The 17,669-nt window shown below is 36.3% G+C and overlaps 1 protein-coding gene across 1 annotated transcript in view; it reads left to right on the forward strand.

Moving 5' to 3' along the window:
• Window positions 1–13,161, forward strand: part of PPP2R2A (protein phosphatase 2, regulatory subunit B, alpha) — a 79,963-nt gene extending 66,802 nt beyond the window's left edge. Inside the window, exons 5-10 of the mRNA XM_008575584.1 lie at window positions 479–591; window positions 1,511–1,688; window positions 3,516–3,680; window positions 4,575–4,744; window positions 7,268–7,359; window positions 10,545–13,161. Of these exons, the coding sequence (XP_008573806.1) occupies window positions 479–591; window positions 1,511–1,688; window positions 3,516–3,680; window positions 4,575–4,744; window positions 7,268–7,359; window positions 10,545–10,824 (998 nt within the window). The 3' untranslated portion in view covers window positions 10,825–13,161. The remainder of the gene's footprint in view (window positions 1–478; window positions 592–1,510; window positions 1,689–3,515; window positions 3,681–4,574; window positions 4,745–7,267; window positions 7,360–10,544) is intronic.
• The last annotated feature ends 4,508 nt before the right edge of the window (window positions 13,162–17,669 follow it).

Below are 17,669 nucleotides of genomic sequence, written 5' to 3' on the forward strand. Positions count from 1 at the left end.
GTATTAGTTGGTGCGTTCGGGGGCCGGCCCGGTGGCACACTGCTACAGTGCGCCGCTTGGGAGCGCGGCGGCGCTCCCACCGAGGGTTCGGATCCCACATACAGACCGGTTCCCGCTCACTGGCTGAGCGAGGTGTGGGCGCGACACCGAGGGTTGCGATCCCGTTGCCGGTCCCGGTCCGGTCCGGGCGCGACACTGAGGGTTGTGATCCGTTGCCGGACACGAAAAAAGACAAAATAAATAAATAAATAAATAAAGTTTGTGATTTCTATACTGTATTTCTGTGTGTATATGTTTTTACTCATCTGATAAGAAGACATTTTTAAATAAGTCAGATAAGGCATTTTTTTCTTAAAACCCTTTTAGGTGAAATATGAAATGACATATTTAAAATGCCTTAAATTTTTTTTTTCCCTATCTGTATTACCCCCATCCCCCCTTCCCTTTTTTTTGAGGACTTTCTTCATTCTCTCTCCAGATAAAACAATCAAGTTATGGAAAATCAGTGAAAGGGACAAAAGACCAGAAGGGTATAACTTGAAAGAGGAAGATGGAAGGTATAGAGATCCTACTACAGTAACTACACTGCGAGTAAGTACATAAGACAGAACAATTCTCATTCTGATGAATAGTGTTCTGTATTCATGTCATGTAGCCTAGATCCTGAGCAGGACTTGGATAGGAATAATTACGAGCACCCCAAACAATTCTATAATGAGATAGGAGATTGAGTAACTCCCATTTAAACATAGAAACTGACCTACAAATCATTCTCACTAGCCAGGGGCAGAACCAGGACTCAAACACAAGACTGTGTTTTAAACTATACCACGATCTTTTGCTCTCATGGTTGGAATGTCAGCTATTACAAGATTTAGTTTCATGATTAATTTTCTTGGGAGATCAAACAAGTAGAAATGACTTTCTTTTATAAGTTTGGTGCTAAAATTGCGGAAACTAGAACCATATCTTGGTTTTTGCAATAATGCTGGCAGAGTACACACAAGAAAAAGGTAACTGCACTAGATTGTAAAGACTGGGGTAGAGTCTTTCTTAATGTTCGGTGTCCTTTGTCTTAAGAGTTGGTGCAGTATGTCTTTAGAAAAGAAGGAAAAAAGTAGAAACAAACCAAATTTTATAGTTGTAGCTAAAAAGTACCAAGAATTAGATGCTATGTGTTAATTTCCTTTTTAGCCTCTTTAATTTGAATCATAAACATTTATTAGCTCTGTGTGTTTTTCAACCAGAAGATTAGAACTAAGAACTTCAAGTTCTAGTAGTAGTATTACTGGTAAGAAAAGGTAAATTGTCCAGATCATTATTTTTTCTTCTTCCCATTTCTACACATTAAAGGATCAACCCCAGTTGCTTTTTAAAACTAAAATCTGTGTAATATTGTACTGTTTTACATTCCCTCAAAAACTGGAGTAATGAAGTATTCTGAATCTTAACTGCTGTTTGAAACAACAAGCCTTTTGTAATCTCTGTTTCTTGTGTGTCTTATTGACAGGTGCCAGTCTTTAGGCCCATGGATCTAATGGTTGAGGCCAGTCCACGAAGAATATTTGCCAATGCTCATACATATCACATCAACTCAATTTCTATTAATAGTGATTATGAAACATATTTATCTGCAGATGATTTGCGGATTAATCTTTGGCATCTGGAAATTACAGACAGGAGTTTTAGTATCCATTTGGTTTCTTCTTTTAGTGTTTGGGAAAGAAGGCATGCTGTATACCCATATGGGATTTGTTTTCATCCCTCCTTAATGTATTCAGTTCCTTCTATTTATAGTGTCTTTTAATATAGGTGGTGTCTTATGTTTTTCTTTGTATATGGGTGATTAAACACTGGGGAAAAGTTACTTAATAAAGAATGAAGATAGTGTATTGATTTAAAAATTAGATTCATGGAATTTTAAGGGATTTGTCTAGTATGTCTATGAAAATAGGAATTTTTTAATAATTATGATTCGTAACAATATATATGCTAGTAATATTGATTTGATCAATATATATCAATGTTGAACCCGTATAATCAATTTTGATTCAATAAATAAATTTTAAAAAATTTTTAAAGTTTAAATTGCAAAAAAAATAAAAATAATTGAATTTGTGAAACATTTTACTTAAAACTTTTTAGTTATAAAAATATTTTTGTTAAGGTTGGACAAAGAAATCATACAAGTCATGATGCGTGATGATATAAAGTCAATAGAAATATTTCTCAAAACCCCATTTTTATTATTTATATTATCCTTCTGAAATTTTTCTGTATGCCTACTTCAAAAAGTTCACAGTAAAATGGAATTTAAAAAATAATATCAGTCTTCTCATGGACTTTTTGAAGATTCCTTGAAGGAGTGTATGATGTATAAACATAAGAGGGGGGCCGGCCCGGTGGTGCACTGGATAGTGCGCCGCTTGGGAAGCACGGCGGCGCTCCCGCCCGAGGGTTCGGATCCCACATACAGACCGGTTCCCGCTCACTGGCTGAGCGAGGCTCGGGAGCAACACCGAGGGTTGCGATTCCGTTGCCGGTCCCCGGTCCGGTACAGGGGCAACACTGAGGGTTGCGATCCGTTGCCGGACACGGAAAAAGACAAAAGACAAAAAAATAAATAAAATAAATAAAAAAAAATAAACATAAGAGGGTACTTCAAGAGGTTTGTGGGAAAATGGACTGAAAAGATAATGCGAGTTTTTCCATGAACTTTGTGATCACCTCTTATATATACCTGCGCACATGCATATAATATATACATATAATTATAGAAATGTATATAAATATATTTGTTTTTCAGTATTAGAAATTCTTGATAAATGACAGCAGCTTTAACTACTACTGTTAATATACATATTTTACAAATAGATATCATTTGAAAAATTAACAGCTTTACCACACTTTATACTCTACCAAGAGTGTACATATGAGAGCCTGTGTCCTTACACTTTTATCACTGTAGTGAGTGAAAAAGTCCTCTTTTGTTTTGATTTGCATTTCTTTCTTCATGAGTAGCCTGGAGCATCTTTTCATGTTTATCAACCATTTATATTTCTTTTTTTTTTTTTCCCGATTTTTCCACTGGATTTAAGTGTGTGTGTGTGTGTGTGTGTGTGTGTGTGTGTGTGTGTGTGTGTGTGTGTGTTTTAAGCACCTTTTTTTGTGTTAAGTAAATTAGCTGTTTGTGGTACAAATAATTTCCCTTCTCACCCTCTTGGGGTTTTTGTTTACTTGTTTGTTTTGGAATTCTCTTAATGTTTATGAAGATAAATTGTACTAGTCTTTTCTTTATAACTTCTCTAAAATGATTTAAAATTCACCTGTGTTCCGAAATTTGTTTGTTTTTAGTGTTAAAAGTTTTAATTTCTCTGGGATTTATACTCATGAAAGTAGAATGCAGTTGAAAATGAATACTTGTGCTTAGGTCTGTGAATGGATTTTAGGTTTGAGAAATGTAGTTATTTGCCCTTTTTTCTAAGTGGAAATTCCTTAATAAAATGCCATTCAAGATATTGTGGATATCAAGCCTGCCAATATGGAAGAGCTAACAGAGGTGATTACAGCAGCAGAATTCCATCCAAATAGCTGTAACACATTTGTATACAGCAGCAGTAAAGGAACCATTCGGTTATGTGACATGAGGGCATCTGCTCTTTGTGATAGGCATTCTAAATGTAAGTTTATTGCATCTTTCTTCAAAATGATAATGTATTTTATTTGCCTGACACTACCTTCAGAAATTTACATAGGTTTACAAGTCTTTAAACCTCTTGATACTCTTTGGTACATTAACTCCACCTGAGACATTACAGGTTAATTCCACTGGAAGACCAGAGTAAGGCTCTCTTGGGGGCATGTCTGTTGATTCCCGAGAATGTATTTTTAGTGGGATGCTATTCTTTGGGAACTTGTGGTTGGGCTCTCTAACCTTGTATTCAAGTAGAATAATGCTTTCTCTCCCTCCCTCCCTCCTCGTTCTTCTTTGTCTCCCTTTCCCTTTTGAGGTTCCTAGGAAGATTTCTTCTGAGAAGAGTTTCCTTGCCTTAGAAAAAAAAAAAGTTTGAAAACCACTGGGTTAAAAAACAAAGCGGTTGCAGTATTCATGTTGTTGAATATTTTTAAAACTCATGATAATTGGTACATGCCTGCCACAAAATAACTTCACCTGGCGACTAGAAAATAAAATCTTAGCCTGAATTTAGATGGGTGAGGATGGTGTGTTTCTCATGGTGACATTACAGGCAAAGTCAGTGAGGTATATTGAAGAATGTGCCAACCTGGCGTACTGAGGTCGAAAGCCCCAGGTGAGCCTTGTTCTCAATGAGCCGTCCGACTCTGGACATGTACTTTATACTTCTGCATCTTCAACTTCAGTATTAAGTCACTCTCCTAAGAAACATTTGGGGTAATTACATTCTTATACCAGAGAGATGTTTTTCAGTTCTTTGTTAGCCTGTCACTTTACCTCGTTCTTAGGAAGTTTGTGAATGGTTGCTTTAGGAAATGCTTTGTCCAAGCCGAAATATTGTACACCTTGCCCTTTTTTTTTTTTTTATGCTTGTTTTTAGTGTTTGAAGAACCTGAAGATCCCAGTAACAGGTCATTTTTTTCCGAAATCATCTCCTCTATTTCTGATGTAAAATTCAGCCATAGTGGTCGATATATGATGACTAGAGACTATTTGTCAGTCAAAATTTGGGACTTAAATATGGAAAACAGGCCTGTGGAAACATACCAGGTATTTGCAGTTTTTTCTTTTATTGAGCACGTGCCCTGTTTACTTCCAGGTGTTTCTAGAGAAGGATTCTGTGCTAGGTGTTAATCCTTACACAGCATGTGTTCACCATCAGGCTTTTCCCCTTGGAGATCAATGAGTGTGTTGCTTTTCCTTATGTTAAACGTACGTATGCTTACGTAGGTTGTGTTGTCTATTCAGTTTTGCAGTTAAAGTGTGATTTTTGCTACCCATTTGGTTCAGTCTTGACAGCTTTTTTCCTGCTGCTATGTACATTTACGGTAAGGAAGAACACTCTCCTTTAAGGCTGGGTAGGAGGAGGACTGGGGAGAATGGTCAGTCCTAGCAGAGGTGCACATCCTCTGCTTGAAGCATGTACAGTAGCGGTTGAACTGGAGCTTAAACTTGGCATGCCAGGTTAGATGTACTGGTATTCTGCCTTTTGGCTGATAACTTGTCTTAAGCTAAAGGAGAAGGGCTTGAAAGCCCAGCAGATGGCTTTAAGAGTTACCTATCTGTTGTAGGAAGTCAGTTCTGGATTACCTTTTTGTCAGCTAGCCATGACCATTGACCCATGTCTACTGCGTCAGAGAGAGAGGAGAGTGAGGAAGTGTGCACCCCAGCACAGGGTGGGGCCGCATGAGCCTGCCCTAGGCCCTGGGCATACAGTGCAGAAGACACTTAGCACTGCCCTAGGAGCACAGGACTTGTAAATGGTACCTTCTTTATGTATTCTCAATACAATTAGAACAGTGTTTCTCAAACATTTAAATCCCCTTTGACAAACAAAAACCACTCAAAATTCTCCTTAATGGTATTTGAAATTTCAAAATAAATACTAGGTTGAAACAGAAGCAAAGAAATAAAATACTGCTATGTTACCAATGTACATTTGTGTAACTGCCAAGATTGATGTCTCCTGGTTATCCTTACCACTACCCCATTCCCATTGAGAGTATTGATTTGAACCATAGTTTCATACTCTTAAATTGTTTGTTGAGAAACCCTGTACTATGTGCACTCTAAAATGTTGCTTCATTATGATGATCTACCTAATTTTACCTGGTGTGCAGTTTTTCTCTCTGCTAAATTGGATCAGTGAGAGTAGAGTCACATCATTTGCAAATGTAGCCTATCTAGAGTCAACTATTTCTGTTGAATTTGTGCATGCGTATTACTGAGTTGTGTGTGACTGAAGGATACTTTTTATCTTATTAACTTTTTATATTACATGCTTACTTTTGATCCTAATCCTACATTAATTTTTTTGTATTAAAATTTGCGCCTAACATCACAGCATGGCCTGTACGGTTCCACTATACTTAAAGTTAAAATGGACATTTAAGATGAGTTTAGGTTGTTTCATAAGGAATATAGAATTCTAAGCTTTTAGAAGATCACCCCTATTTTCTATCATTACTTCTTTTTAAGATTCTCTTTAAGTAAAAAGGAATCATGAGATAGACATTCCTTTTTCCCTCTGATCACAACAAATACTTTGGAACTTTCCTTTGTAATTTAACGATGTTAATGTTGAAATGTATCGTGTTTCTCAGAACTACTTTTTGAATGCCAGATTTACTCATTTTCTAGTATCCTGTGAAATATTAGTAAATATGGAATCACAATTCAAAAAACATTTTATTAGCTTTTGTCATTATCAAAATGTCAACTGATGCTGTCAAATTTTAAAACACTGCATACCTGAGATAACTATATAATTTGTCCACCAAACTAGGGCATGGTCATGCTATGCATAGTATAGGCATTTAATTAAAAATACAGGCTTTAGTTAAATTTATGCCCAGAAAATGGTATTTGAAAGGAAGTAAGCACAGTATTCAGTGTTTTTATCAGCGCAATCAATGGACTGAAAGCCGAGTACAGGTTCAGTATCTCTTATTGATAAATGCTTGGGACTAAACATGTTTCAGATTTTGGATTTTTTTTCTTTTTTCTTTTTTTTCCCCCAGATTTTAGAATATTTGTGTTATACTTTACTGCTTTAGCATTTCTAATCCGAAAATCCAAAATCCAGTTGACACTCCAGTGAGCGCGTCATGGTGGTGTTCAAAAGTTTTGGGTTTGGGGAGCATTTTGAGTTTTCAGATGAGGGATACTCAACCTGTAGTGATATTCAAATATTGCTGTAATGTTCTTTTATTAGTCTCTTATCTGTGCCATTTTCAAATGTTTTCTGGCCGAAATGTTTTAAGTTTTAGTTGGCCTCCTAAAGGGCACCTGTGCCATATGCCCAGAAGGGAGTTTTTCTTTGTTGTATAATAGGAAAATGTGCCTCCCTGAAAGGAGCCTTGTCTGTGTGTTGAATGATAAAATGCCTTTATTGATACTAAGAGGACTGAGATTTAATAAGATTAAAAACAGGGTATATGTGTCTATACTTGTATATGCCCTTTTTTTTTTCTTTTTTTGAAGATAGGGACTTGTTAAATCGTTTTCGTAATGTCAGTGGATAGATCTGGAGATAAACTAAGTATGTATGTAATATATTTTTGTTTTCCCCAGGTGCATGAATACCTCAGAAGTAAACTTTGTTCACTGTATGAAAATGACTGTATATTTGACAAATTTGAATGTTGTTGGAATGGATCTGACAGGTAATCGATTTTAATTGAACCTCTTGTCCAAATATGAATTTTATTAGAGGAAAGAAACTTACTGTTTCATTAATTCTGGTATGGTTGCCACATTCACTAAAAGTATGGCCAGCTTTTTTTAGTTTAACATAAATTACAGGTCCTAACTTCCTTCTCCACCCCTACTCCCCCACCCCACCCCAGGGGTTCCTTGAAAGTACTTCAAAAAGTTCATGGAAAGATTCATATTATCTTTTAATTCTAATTTTCTACAAACTTTTTGAAGTACCCTTATACTGGCAGCTAAAAATTAAGCATTGTGTTTCACTAGTGTGAAAATACAGAAAAAAATTTAGATATCAAAATAATTATTTAAAGATTTTTAAATTTTTTCTTTTATGAACTCGATGAATCACATTTCTGACAAGCCAACAGTTAAAGTGGTGAAATATTAGTATGGTTGTTATCCTACTATTAAACTGTTTTTAGAAATATTTAGGCAGCAGATATTTTGTTTGGATTGTTATACACCGGTTTTTCCACATACTACATAAACACCTCATAGAAGTAGTTTGTATGTGTTATTTTAACCATCTCATTATGAGTAGTTATGCTCTTTATCATCTCCAATTTTGCCATAGTATGATTCCTTTTTACTGTGTCATCAAAATGCATGCCATTATTTCCGAAGATAGATAAGTCTATTTAAATTTCAGGTTTATTGTTGTTAATATTTATTTACCATTTGCTATGTTCCAGTAGTACAGAAAATAGTAAAAGAAGATGTAATTTTGGAATTATGTAAACTTGGATTTAGAGTAACCAGAGGCACTTTAACAGTAGTTTTATCACCGAAGCTTGAATGATTGAGGTTTTGTGGTGTTATGGGTTGTAGAGTGTAATAGTACTTCAGATGTTTATTATTTGCCTGGATTTTGAAATTATAATTATTATCTGATTTTTAACATGAGGCCCAGTGATAGGCTGGCTGTATTAAACCTGGAGTCCTGTTGGTAGGGATAAGAAGCATTGCCTTTGAGTCCACTGCTGAGTCTGTGGCATCAAGAAGAAAGAAGGAGAGGGAAGAGAAGAAAGAAATGAATGAGTCTGAGCAGGAGAAGGTATTGATCCAGTAGGCTGTGTGCACTGCTGCAGCTAGTTCTTGCTCATACAGTTGAAGCCTGTTGCTAGCAGTTTCACGTTACTTCCCATTATCAGAAGGGAGTTATTTATTTCCCTTAATATTTAAAAAAAAATGGGAATAATTTCAGACTTAGAGAAAATTTCATAGAGTAGCACAAAGAACTCTTCATTTGGTCCTTAACCAGATTCCCCCATTGCTACTTGCTGTGTCACGGTCTCCTCTGTCTTTGTCTATAGCTATAGCAGTATGAGCACACACTCACACACTTCTTTGTGCAGCATTTAGAGTAAATTCCAAACGTGATGACTGTTACCCCAAGTTCTTTAAAGACTGTTTCTTAAAAGACAGGACACTCCTTGCATAACAATGGTGCAAGCATGCAAAACAGAAATACTCGCATGGACTCTTGAGACTGCCATCTAACCCCCAGATCTCATTGAAATTTCACCAGTTACCTCAATCCTGTCCTTCATGGCAAAGAAAAAAAATCTGGCGCAGTATCCAGTCCAAGGTCATATCTGTTAAATTTGTTGTCTTATCTTGTTAGTCTCCTTTATTCTGGAACAATTCTTTATCCTTTACTTGTCCTTCATGACCTTGGCATTTTTTGAAGAAGACAGGTGTTATTTCTTAATTTGGGTGTTATCTAATGTTTCTCCTGTTTGACTCAGGTGATACATTTTTGGTAGGAATACCACAAAAACATTGGTTTAATACCTTTTAAAAGTTATGAATAGCCATAGTCTAGGTACCCTAATTCATTAAAATCTCACAAAATCAGATAATATGGGGATGCCAGTCTAAATTACATAAATCATTTTAAAAGAAATGCGGTTTTATTCAGGGATATGTACCAATTTGAGTTTGATTAAAATTGTTGTCAAGTGTCCTTTAGGGGAATTAACATTAGTAGATAAGCTATGTACATAATATTTGTAAGTATTTAGAGTGGTTTCCAAGCATGACTTTGAACAATTACCTAGTATCCTGTAATGTCATTTATAATAAAGATTCAAACCACGTAGAAAGGAGTTGGTAAGTAGTGGTAGCACCAGACTCTTTTCAATTTTATTCAGGGCTTCAGACTTGGGAAGTTTTGCTTACGAGGATGCTTAGTAGTGATGAGCAGTGATGGATGGCAAATAGAACTGAGAAGAAAGTGTCCTGGTTGACAGCTGGCCACTTAGCTCGTTGGTTAGAGCATGGTGCTGATAACACCAAGGATCTGGGGTTCCATCCCTGTACTGGCCAGCAAAAAAAAAAGTGTCTTGGGCAGGCTAAGAATTTGGCACCGCTTTGAAGTGATAACTTTTTGAAGTATTTGCTTAAAATATATACTACTTTAATATTCTCAGGAGCTGATTTATTATGAACATTTCATAAAATGTGATTATATGAACCAGATGACACCCTGGGAACAAATTAAATAGCTTATAATTTCAATCATAAAGTGAAGCATTATTTTTTTATGAATAGCTTTTTCATGGTTATTTTTGTTTGTTTGTCTTTTAAATTTAAGAAGCTTTTAGTCCCACAGATGGTTGCTACTTTAAGAAGTTGGCTGGTCTGGGTGATCGTGTAGCCTGTCTTTGCAAAAATATTCAACAAAGATAACTCAGGACTACCAAGAAGTTTTACTTGAGGACACCATTAGCTCTGGTGATAGTTTTGGTAGTCATGAAAATGAGGAATTGGTAGGAAACCAAGTTAACTACAGCCACATATCACTTCACTGTGGGAATACTTTCTGAGAAATGTGTGGGGAGGCGGATTCTTCATGCTAGTGTGAACATCGTAGCGCATACCTCCGCCAAGCTAGGTGGGGGTGTAGCCTTTATAATCTCGTGGGACCACTGTTGTGTGTGTGGTGCATGCCTGTAGGAGCGTGTTTCTGGTTTATTCAGTGACTGGGTCTCTGTCAGCAGCCCTGCTGCTTATACTCACATCTGCTTGAGGTCGCTCCTCCTTACAGGGCAGGAGGCGAGGGGCAGTCACCAGCTCAGTGCCCTGCAGACAGTCTCTCGAGCACTTGTGTGACTGAGTGTTCTCTCCACTTTTACAGTGTCGTCATGACTGGATCTTACAATAATTTCTTCAGAATGTTTGACAGGAACACTAAGCGAGATATAACCCTAGAGGCGTCGCGGGAAAACAACAAGCCTCGCACGGTTCTGAAGCCCCGCAAGGTCTGTGCAAGCGGCAAGCGGAAGAAAGACGAGATAAGTGTGGACAGCCTGGACTTCAACAAGAAAATCCTTCACACGGCCTGGCACCCCAAGGAGAACATCATCGCAGTGGCCACTACAAACAATCTGTATATATTTCAAGACAAAGTGAATTAGGGTTGGCATTCCTAGCAGAGGAGCCCACTTCCTGCTTAGTTGAGATAGTTCGGTCTAGCATTCGTACCTATAAGAGGGAGAGGCCCCTTGTGGCGCCCCTTTCCAGTGTTTGACAGTGTGCCATCCGACAACACATTTTATAGCTACATGGAGAAGGCTCTGTGGATTCGTCACTGTGGTGTTCTCCATGTCTGCTAGCCATTTAGGTGAGGGTAGGGCACTTTTAATTTAAATGACTTCTTGCACCATCTTGCCTAATGGACTAGATCGGACTGTGTCAACATTGATTTACTCCACTTTTTATGCCTTCCATTGTGATGACGTCAAACACAGTGAAAGCCTTCAGTCATGCTATGGGATTTAATTGTGTATCCTCATTACTGTATCATTTGTGGGGTACATCCCTCCCTCCTTTTTTTAAATTAAATACAGCTCATTCTTACTGTGGCTTGTAGCATTCCTCCTCTTCTGGCCTCCCGGACTCTTCCCTCCATCTCTCTCACCCTTGCCCCCTCCACCTGGTTTTGGTGGTGGTATATTGGGAAAAAAAAAAAGAACGAAAGCACACACAATGAGTCAGTTTGGGGTCAGTGATAAAGGGGATACCTGTTGCGAACAAATGTTTTAATAACAGTTGGCTGTAATCACTCCTTGCCATGTCTGGCGCTGAAAATAAGGAAAAAAAAACTACTGAATAAAAGTGACAAAGAATGGTGAATCTGGTTTTCTTTTTCTTTTTAAGCTACCTCTAAGCCAATGTTTGTTTTATGTCATACCCTTGGGCACAGTGAAATGAAATAAGTTTCCTATGTTTTATTGGTATTTTTGTTAATTATTTTTAACAAGTGTTCTTTTACATGGAGGAAAGGTATTGGTTCTGTATGAACGTTTTGATGAATATATATTGGTATGATTAAGGATTTCAAAATCTATAAATGCTAGAGGGGTTTTTACTATAGTTAGAAGGATTTTGGATACATTGTATCTATATTTAACTCATCTGTTAATCAAATTGTTGTAAATGGGAACCAAATTTATAGAATTTCCTTTTTTTAAGGACTTGTTACAGGGCTTAATTTCATTTTTGCCTTACTAAATAGTAAAAAAAAGACTTGAAAAACATTTTTAACAAGTTAAAACTGCCTTTTGGTCATTTATTCGATCATATAATATAGCAGAAAACTAACATCAAGTGATTTACGTAGATAAAATTGACACTGCGCTAAATACCGTTTTTTTTGTATTTTACAGCTGTCAGAATAGAATGAAATGTACTTTGCCATAGATATTTTCTTCTATTTTTTGTTTTCCAAAGCTGTATTAAAAACAAACTTTTAAAAGTACAGTGTTCAAGAAGTGCTTAATAGACTCCATCAGCTGCCTCAAATAAAAATTTAGTAATCTCTATATGACTACATTTTCCCTAAATGGCGATACCTTATCCAAAGATGAAGAGTACCCCTATTTTTAATAGGTAGAATGTACCTTTGTCAGTCTTGCAGAAGCTTTAATGGAGAAAAAATGGACTTTATTTTTAAAAGATGAATTGAGCAGGCGTTTATATTAGAGAGTGAGTGGAAATATATTTTGGTTGAGCAGTCATAACAACCTTGAATTTTAGGGACTCTGAGTGCTTCGTAACTGTTCACTACCTACTGTTCTTACCTTCAGTAATGAAGAATGATTAAACAATTCAACCGTAATCCCCACTACACGTATATAAAAGTTGTCTTGTAAGTTAACATTTTTAGCACACAGGAGAAATTTTATGTAATAAAATTACTGTATCTTTTGGACTTAACAAGTTTGTATTTAAACACATTATATGATTATATGTCTGGTAATTCTTAATGGCACTTTTACTAATTTATTTGGGGATTTTGGGTGCATTCACAATTTGTGTTAATTATCCTTCACACTTGACTTCAAGTGGGATAATCCCCTCTCGGGAGTATTGAACAGTGATATTCTGTTTTCTGGTTGGGCAACATTCTGGAAGATGTTTTTGGGAGGTTGTTTCCCTATGGTTTGTTGTATGTCCTCAGATCACACCACCAAACAGCTCTTGGGAATTCTTTTTTGATTCATTAGTAGCTATGATGATTCTTATCCATGACACTAAGGATTAGTTTTTTATATATTTAAGAGAAACAGTTGCTAAAATTAAAATGCCTTTATCAAGGAATGCTATTACAAACTATTGTAACATTATCCTCAAGTATTAACTTTTTAACTCCTTTGGTGTAGCAAATAATAAGCCCAGCCACTCATTTTATATGGTCATGGTTAATCTTTTTATTAATAAAATTATGCTTAGAATAAACTTAGTCTTGTGAAGTTGCTTGTATTTTCTATTCTTTTACCACTAGTAAATGTGTACATATTCTGTTCCTTCTCTGTTAACCTTCTAAAAAAGATTATGGTAGAAAAAAGAACTTTCATTCTATTAATCATCTTTGATCTTAGTGGCTGGGCAACAAGAATAGTTATAGTAATAAACTTTTATATAAAACATGTTTATGTAACAACTAACTACTGGATATTAAGCTTCTGTGAAGCCCTTAGTCTCTTGAAATAAGTAATGCACTTTTTTTCTTTCAAAATTAAGAGAATTTTTTTAAAAACCTTAAATGTGCGAGTTATTCTGATTGGAGATATTTCTAAAGCAAAAAGAAAACTAGAAATATGAAAACAGGTTCTCAGTGTGCAGCAGTATTTTATAAGAGCAATGTGTTTATTCTTAGCTTTCACATACACAACATTTTCTAAGTAGTACTGATAAAAGCATTTTTAGTGAAATTTAAACTGCTGCCACCTTAGGGAATATTGCTTCAGCATCATTTCTCCACCACACATAAATTATGTGCACTTTTGGAAGAACTAAGTCAAGGCCCCCGTCCCCCAAAGAAGAAAAGATAGGTATATGATACGTAATCAGGAATTGAGTCAGTTTTCTTTCGTATTTTGATAGCAACGCTATTTTAGGCATCTTGTCTGTCTGTCCAGATGGTAGTTTAAGCTGTGTGTGTATTTTACCACAGTGCAAAAGGATTTCTTAAACACCACTCTTCTGTTCCCCTAATAGCCTTAGACACTGACCCTGCTTGATTTTGTAATTATGCATATGAAGTGAGATTACAACTTAGTTTTTAGTATTAATCAAATGCTGAGTGATTCTACAGCCTTGGGGTTTTCTCAAATGATTAGAGATACTTTCGTAATTGAGTTTTGTTTAACATTTTATTGCATAGTGGTATTAGGTTGTGTAATGACTGCCTCCGTAAGAATTAAGAAACACCCACCTTACAGGTTTAAAGTATATAACGTAGGAAAAGTCCCTCCCTAGCACAGTGCCTATCAAACAAGGCACTACAAAGCCTAGTTCCCCACAAAAGGAGGAACTTGGCAAAAATAGATAATTAAACTGGGCTAAGGGATAAAACCAGTATCTATCTTAGTGTTCTTCTCTTTGCTCCTTAGTAATGTCAGTGGCAACAAGTTATTTGAGGACTTTCCCAGTAGGGGGCAGTGGTTAAGTCTTAAACAGCAATTACGAGGTATTTTTGAGAATGTATACACAGGGGAGTTCTGTTTCTGTACTGGAAGTTCCATTATTAAAAACCAAGTCAGGGACCAAATGGAAAGTCCAAGGTGTGGGCATATGACCAAATAAAACTACTGTTCAACACGATCCTGGAGTAAGTGAGGACCCAGTAATGGAGGTAGAGCCCAAATGCCACCGGTGATGTCTGTCATGGTCATACTTTATTGGGGAAGCAGCAAGAAGTAAAATTGGAAGACGGTTCTCAGCTGCCCTTTGCAAAGTCATTATATTTGCCACGTTAGCTTTCTCCCTCCTTTACAAGGAGACTAGTAGTTTCATGTTGTGCATTTTTGCTGATTTAACTCTGGAATGTCTAAATTCCTTTAAAAAAAAAAATGTGGGGCCGAGCCCGTGGCGCACTCGGGAGGGTGCGGCGCTGGGAGCGCAGCGGTGCTCCCGCCGTGGGTTCGGATCCTATATAGGGATGGCCTCTGCGCTCACTGGCTGAGCGCGGTGAGGCCGGTCTCAAAAACGACAAAAAAAAAAAAAAAAATGTGTGTTCTGAGTTCTTTGCGAAGTAAAAAAGTAGAATACTCCACCAGTAACAACATGCAGAGAAAACTCCCATTCACATTTTTACATACAGTTGCCCCTTGAACACAGGCAGATTTTTTTCAACATAACTGCAGTACTGTAAATGTACTTTCTCTTTTTTCTGATTTTCTTAACATTTTATTGTCTAGCTTATTTTATTGTAAAAATGCAGTATATAACATATACAAAATATGTGTTCATCAACTTATTGTTATCAGTAAGGCTCCAGTCAACATCAACAGTAAACTGTTAGTAGTTAAATGACAGGGGAGTCAAAAGTTGCATGGAATCATTTATACAGGTAAAAGTTCTATTTCTCCACTTAACATATCTTGAGCAGTTTCCTATATCAAATATTCTCTGTCAGCAATATTTTCATGCCTACATAGCCTCACACTTATGCATGTTGCATTATTTTTTAGCTAGTCCCTGTTGTGAAGACCGATTTTTGTTCACTTTTGCTAGTAGGAATATTAGCATAAACATACCAATCTTGGTGTGTAAAATTAGTAGGATACATTTTTATAGATATAATTGGTGTATTGAAGAATATGGATATATTTAAGATTTGGTATATATTGTCAAATTTCCCTCCTAAATTCCAAAAAAGTTCCATCATATGTATATGGGATAACCTATATTTTCACACCCTAACAACAAAAAACCCATGTTTTATCTTTCTCAATTTGAAAAAGTCAAAAGTGGTAACCCATTTTGCATTTCCATATTTCTAGCATGATGTTAATTTATATAATCTGGATACAAGACTTTTTATCAGATATATGCTTTATAAACATTTTCTCCCAACCCTCTTTTCTGTCACTCTTAACAATTTCTTTTGAAGTTCTTAATTCTCATAAAGTCCACTTTATCAACTTTTTTCTTTTATGGATTATGCTTTATGTGACATATCTAAGAAACCTTTGCCTAATTCAAGATCATAAAGATTTTTTGTTTTTTTAGAAGTTTAGTAGTTTTTAGTTTTTACATTTAGGTCTATGACCCATTTGAGTTTTTATATATGGCACATATATAAAAGTTATATGTACAGCATGTAGATCAAAGTTTTTCTTTGCCCTTTTGTCAAAAATCAGTTGACCATATAAGTATGACTTTCTGAATTATTCCATTAATGTATATGTCTGTGCTTTCACCAATACTGCATTGTCTTGATTACTGTTCCTTAAGTCTTCAAATCAGGTAATGTGAATAATCCAATTTTGTTCTTTTTTAAAATTGTTTTGCTGATTTAGTTCCTTTGTCTTGACATACACATTTTAGGAGCAGCTTGTTGACTTCAGAAAACAACAAACAGAAGGCACCTGCTTAGATTTTGATGATAATTTCACTGAATCTGTAGACCAGTTCAAGGAGAATGGACATTTTGATATCTGTCCTTCAGTCCACAAATACAGCATATTGCTCCATTCGTGCAGGTCATTGATCTCTGTTATCATTGTTTTTAGTTTTTAGCATACAGATCTTGCACATACATTGCTAGTACTTCATGGAAGTTTTGTGTGTGCTCTTGTAAATAGTACTTTTGAAATTTCTGTATTGAAATACAATCGGTTTTTGTATATATATCCTGACACCATTCACTTATGTAGATTTTTTTAAACTTTTCTACGTAGACAGTCATGTCTGCAGATTATAATAAATGTTTTATTTCTCTTTTTTTTGCCAATCTTCCTTTCCAATGCCTTTTATGTCTTTTCTTGTCCTGCTGCACTGGATAGACCCTCCAGTGCCTTGTCACCAATATTAGGGGCAAACATTCAGTCTTTTCCATTGATATGTTAGTTCTAGGGTTTTTGTAGATGTCTTTCTAAGCTGAGGAAGTCCTTTTTTATTCCTAGTATTCTGAGACTTCTTAATCATGAATGGATGCTGGGTTTTGTGAGATGTTTGTCCTTCATCTATTGGAATGATTGTGTAATTTTCTTTATAATGTTGATATGGTGCATTACATTGATTTTCTTTCTTTTTTTTTTTTTTTTGTCTTTTTGTCTTTTTTCGTGACCGGCAACGGATCGCAACCCTCAGTGTTGCGCCCGTACCGGACCGGGACCGGCAACGGAATCACAACCCTCGGTGTTGCTCCCGCACCTCGCTCAGCCAGTGAGCGGCCGGTCTGTATGTGGGATCCGAACCCTCGGTGGGAGCGCCGCCACGCTTCCCAAGCGGTGCACTGTAGCAGTGCGCCACCGGGCCGGCCCTACATTGATTTTCAAATGTTGAACCAGCTTTGCCTTCCTGGAACATTGCTGGATTCTTCTGCTAGTATTTTGTTGAGTATTTTCACACCAGTGTTCATGAGGATTTTGATCTGTAGTTTCCTTATCTTTTAATGTCATTATCTAGTTAGTGTAACGCCGATCTCACAAAACAAATTTCCTTTCTCTTATATTATTGAAGAATGTGGGTGAATTTCTTCCTTAAATGTTTGGTAGAATTCGCTAGTGACAAAATAGTAAATAACTATTCTGTCAAGGGTCACATAGCTATGAGTCACTCTGCAAGGAGTACTGTAATATCTGTGCCTTTTGGGAATTGCAATGTATTACTGCCTTATTGCCCAGCAGAGTTAGCAGAATGAAGCACTCTAATTTGAGCTTGCAAGATAACATTTTGCTTTCTTACAGTATCTTTGAAAATGTTAATTTATTACTCAAATCTAGACAAATCTGAACTCTTGTTGTCTAAC

The sequence above is a fragment of the Galeopterus variegatus genome, unplaced genomic scaffold (assembly GCF_000696425.1).
Source record: "Galeopterus variegatus unplaced genomic scaffold, G_variegatus-3.0.2 Scaffold1211, whole genome shotgun sequence".
NCBI lineage: Eukaryota > Metazoa > Chordata > Mammalia > Dermoptera > Cynocephalidae > Galeopterus > Galeopterus variegatus.